Source organism: Podarcis cretensis (assembly GCF_951804945.1).
Source record: "Podarcis cretensis genome assembly, chromosome: 8".
NCBI classification, from domain to species: Eukaryota; Metazoa; Chordata; class Lepidosauria; order Squamata; family Lacertidae; genus Podarcis; species Podarcis cretensis.
Genome location: NC_137177.1, coordinates 71,789,778 through 71,794,758, shown reverse-complemented (window position 1 = coordinate 71,794,758; position 4,981 = coordinate 71,789,778). Strand labels below are relative to the sequence as shown.

Here is a 4,981-nt window from a genome sequence, read left to right as displayed (position 1 = left end):
TCTTAACCTGAAGCACTATTTCTGGGTTAGCGGAGTCTGTAACCTGCAGCGTATGTAACCTGAAGCATATGTAACCCGAGGGAGCACTGTATTCATTTTTCCTTTGTATCTCATTGCAGGACTCAAAATGGCCTACATCAGCCATCCTCCCCCACTATCTAAATTTATTCTCACAACAGCCCTATGAGGCAGATTAGGCTGTGAGTCAGTGACTGGCGCAAAAACTGAGCTTCACAACCATGTGACCTTCCATTTGGAAAACTTTCTTCCACACACCGCATGCAGAAAGTAGCATCTTCTCCCTGATGGGCAAGCTTTCTATGTGCAGAATTTTTATTATTATTATTATTATTTTGATTGCAGGTACATCCAGTTTATCACTTGTGTGAGACTGGGATATGGAGAATTTTGATTATGTTTGCATTTAAAGGTGAATCCACCTCGTTTCCACTTCCTGGGAAAACCGAAACATGCTTTGAATTTTGCGATGAGTTCTCCAACCAAATGATTTCTCTGAAAATGCAAATTTACCGGCGGGAAGCATGCGCAGTTACATATAAATATGAATTAGTGAAAGCAAAAAAAACAAAAACAAAAAAATGCATTACAGCAGGGAAAACGCATGTTTAAAAATTTGCACGTGAGCCAAAATTGCATGTAAAAATGTGTCTGTTAGGAGAAATCTGCACTAAAGTGCTGACAAATTTCGTGAGGAATAAAAAGAGAGAGAAAAGAATATAATAAGAATAGCCTCACTCGTCCATCCTGTCCAATGTCCTGTTCTCATAGTTGCCAACCAGATGCCTATGAGGAACCTCAAACTGACGTGCAAGTGAGGCGATTTATGATGCAATCGCTCTTGAGACGACACTTCAGAGGCCTATCATCCACCTTATTTCTGCATTTCAAAGTTGATTCAAACCGTTGTTAATATTGCATAGCAATGTGCTTCAGTTGTTGTCACCTGCCCTGGGACCTGAGGCTGAGCAGCCCTTCAATAAATAGTAATAGTAATACAGTGGTACCTCGGGTTAAGTACTTAATTCGTTCTGGAGGTCCGTTCTTAACTTGAAACTGTTCTTAACCCGAAGCACCACTTTAGCTAATGGGGCCTCCTGCTGCTGCTGTGCTGCCGGAACATGATTTCTGTTCTCATCCTGAAACAAAGTTCTTAACCTGAAGCACTATTTGGGTTAGCGGAGTCTGTAACCTGAAGCGTATGTAACCTGAAGCGTATGTAACCCGAGGTACCACTGTAATAATCTGATGCTGAAAAAGTGGAAGAATGAACAAGCCTGGAGCAGAGAGAAACTGAGATGGGCAGATTTGCCAATTCTGAAGCCTATGCGCGGCACTCGTTTGGACGTGTGTGTGTGTTTTTCCCCTCTTTAGGCAAGCGAAGACTCTCTCCTGCCATCGCTTGCCATACATGCACCGACAGCACCCCCGTGCCCACTAATGGCTGCGAGATGCACCTTGTGATGGTCTGGAATGTGATTAATCTGTCCCGTGGCCTTTGCGAGTGGAGGGGCAGCCTGTTCCCAGCTCCCCGTGTGTGTAATCCCTGATCCCAGTCTTTCACGTAGCGCAGACTTCCCACCTGCTCATCTGGGAAAAGGTCATTATCCTGAGGCTATTCACTGCCAACGGAGCATGCAAGGCGAGCTGCTTCCTCTATTGTCTCCGCCGGCTCCGTCTGATTGGCTCCCGAGTGTGGGAAACTCAAGGGAAGCACAGACCCACAGCATCTCAGGGAGCCCAGCTGGTATAAATAGAAGGCAGGAGCAAGCCATCTCTCATAGCGTATTCGCCCAAGGATCTCCTCCTAAGCAACACCTGCCTCCGTAGCTTGGCAAAGAGAGAGAGAGAGAATAAAGGATGGCACCTTCCAGTCTTGTCTTCATGGATCAAAATGGCCTGCTCACCCCGAAAGAGAAAAATAAAGTAAGTAAATGGATGGGTGTGGGGGTGCTCTAGCGGGGTGCAACTGCTTTAAGGGTAAAAGCGGGGTTTAACAGTCATTCGACCCAGAGAACACTGGGAATCATAGTTCTGGGCAAAGAACAGTAACTGTCCCTAATGGAGAATTCTCAGCACTTAAACTAAAACCTGTCTGATTCTTTGGGGTAACTCATAGACCCGCTGAAATTAATGAAGTTAGCCATAGTTATTAGCTTTGATGAGTCTGCTCTGAGCATAGCTGTCAACGTTTCCCTTTTTTAAAGGGAAATTCCCTTATTCCGAATAGGATTCCTCGCAAGAAAAGGGAAAAGTTGACAGCTACGGCTCTGAGTAAGGCTAGCCCTGAGTAGAAACTCGACGTGTTCTTCCCCGGAAGAGATCGTTTTTATTTAACGTCAAATTGATATCCTTAAGCTTCCTCCAAAGCGCATGCCAATACCAAAGCAATTCAGTTATTACTTCTAAAACACAGTTTAAAGCAACCTGCTAACAAATTTAAAATCTCCCAAAAGTAAGCTCCTAGTCACGAACTGTTGATTTCAGAGTTGTTAGGGAGAATAAGCCACTGTTTGTGAATGGCAAAATGTATTTATTTTATTTTTTTGCATGCCACCTGCTGGGGAATCTAGCAAGTGTGTGGAGTAAGAATGGGGCTCCGTTTGAACGTCTCCACTAAGTGTATCTGTGTTTTTTCCCCCTCCTCCTTTGCAGCTTAGAAAGCCGGTGGTGGAGAAAATGCGCCGCGACCGAATCAACAGCAGCATCGAGCAGTTGAAGCTTCTGCTGGAGAAGGAGTTTCAGAGGCACCAGCCCAACTCCAAGCTGGAGAAAGCCGACATCCTCGAGATGACCGTGGACTACTTGAGGCAGCAGAGCCAGCAAACCAAAAGTGAGTAGACCGACAGGGCCTGTTCAAAGAGACTTGAGACAAGTGGGGGGTGTGGCAACAAAACGTTGCAATATATCCCTGCCTTGCACTCGTTGGAGCAACGTCATTTATGAGCATAGGGAGCTGCCTTCTACTGAGCTAAGCCATTGGCCCATCTAACTTACACTGCCTGGTGAATGAACCTGCCACCTTCTGCATGCAAAGCAGATGCTCTACCACTGAGCTATATAGCCTTTCCCTCAAATGCCCTCTTCCAGTAAAGGGCATTTCACATGTTTTGGTGAAGATTCGTTTGCACTTCTGCAAATCTTGGCATTTTCCCAAGCATCCAAACTCTCCCTTCCCAATTGGCCCCATTTGGGCTGCATTCCCATCAGCACTCACCACCTGAGTTTGACACCAGAGGGAGTGGCATTAGAGAATGTGATTTAAAAGTGTTTCCCCAAGCCAGCGCATGAATATTAAATCTCTCTCTTCTTCTCCCTTTTCCTTCCCTAGCGTTGGGGCCTGTTCATAAAGACACACAGGTGGACTTCACCGAAGGGTATTCCAGATGCATACAGGAAGCCTTCCAGTTCATGTCTCGCCACAAAGTCCACGCAGAAACTCAGGCTAAGCTCGTGAACCACTTCCAAAGGAACCAGCTATCTCTGCCTGAAGCCGTCCACTCAACATCCGGGCTGAAGCACTCTTCCTCCAAGAACATCCATGCTCTTTGGAGGCCCTGGTAGGCTGCTCAAAAGCTGCCAGCGGACTTTGTTTCTAGAGGGAGGGCTGGACTCCATCCAATCATCCAGCCCTGGTCTTCTTCTTCGTAGGGAATGTTATCCCCCCCCCCTTTAAAATTATTTATTCTCGGAATGAGAAACGGAATGATTTGGACTTGTGTAGTCTGTTGAATGCCGATCTTCGATGGGCAAAATCCCACACACTCTGGAGAAGAGGGTGGGGACATGTATCTTCATAATGAAGGCTCCGTGGGAGGGTGTTATGTCTTGAACAGCAAATTGTATGTTGTCGAAGTGTAGAAAGATTTTTCAGAATCTTGAAGCTGCCAAAGGTGGCAGCAGGACAGGGATGGGGACTTGAAAGAGCCTCTCCATGGTGTCAAACCCCAGCCAGCCTAGCCAATGGTTAAGCATTTTGGCAACTGGGGGCTCACAGGTCCCCCATCCCTGCAGTAGGAGATCATTCTCCCTTTGCCTGTAAAAAGCTTCTGGCTTTTGCTCTCTTCCTGCTCTGAGAAACCAGATTTCTGGTTTCCTAGTGGGATTATTATTATTATTAATTTTTGTCTGGTTGATAGAAACTTCAGGTCTTCTGTTTTGGACAAAAAGAATGCTGTGATGTTTCGCTGATTGTTTCTTAGAGAAATGGTACTCTCTCCCTTTCTATTAAATAAGAAAAAAGTCTAGTGAGAGGTTCTGATTTTTCAATGTCATACATTCTGAGAGTAAGAACGATTCGTTCTCGATTGTGGTTGTTGTTGTTGTTGTTGTTTTTGTTTCATTGAAATAATGGTGTTTCCTCTTGGATGGGGAATGTTGCCACCCGTGTCATGGGTGGTGTATGGTTTTTTTGGTTTTTTTATCCTGATGCCAGGATCAATATATTGAGTGCATACTGTGTATGCCTTTTGTATACGCCATTCAAAAGCAAAAGAATAAAAATTAAAATAAACCGTGTGATTTTCTGGGCCTTGTTTTGTTTGGAAGTGGGGAGGAATCGATGGCCACATTGAAAACAACTCAGTGCTGTTTCTTCTTCTTCTTCTTCTTCTTCTTCTTCTTCTTCTTCTTCTTCTTCTTCTTCTTCTTTAGTATCCAATAAAGTTCTGTTCAGAGTACACCCAGTGAAACTGATGATCCTATGGCAGTGATGTCTATTCACTTCCGTGACCCTACTCTGAGTATGACTAGTATGAGGAACCAGATGTTGCTGAACTACAACTCCTATCATCCCATGCCATATGACATGCATGCTGTGGTTGATGATAGTTGTAGTTCTGGAATGTCTGGGAATGTCTGAAGGACCAACCATTCCCCACACCTGGTCTGACTGGCAGAGGCTCTCCAGGATTTCAGGCACAGACCTACCTGGAGACGCCAAGAATTTAACCTGGGACCTTCT

The 4,981-nt window shown here is 45.2% G+C and overlaps 1 protein-coding gene across 1 annotated transcript; it reads left to right on the top strand.

Moving 5' to 3' along the window:
* The first annotated feature begins 1,790 nt into the window (after positions 1-1,790).
* Positions 1,791-4,535, top strand: LOC307223304 (transcription factor HES-5-like). The gene is made up of 3 exons (XM_079989248.1): positions 1,791-1,944; positions 2,674-2,851; positions 3,350-4,535. The coding sequence occupies exons 1-3, from the start codon at positions 1,879-1,881 to the stop codon at positions 3,580-3,582; spliced, it is 477 nt and encodes a 158-aa protein (XP_079845374.1). The 5' UTR covers positions 1,791-1,878; the 3' UTR covers positions 3,583-4,535.
* The last annotated feature ends 446 nt before the right edge of the window (positions 4,536-4,981 follow it).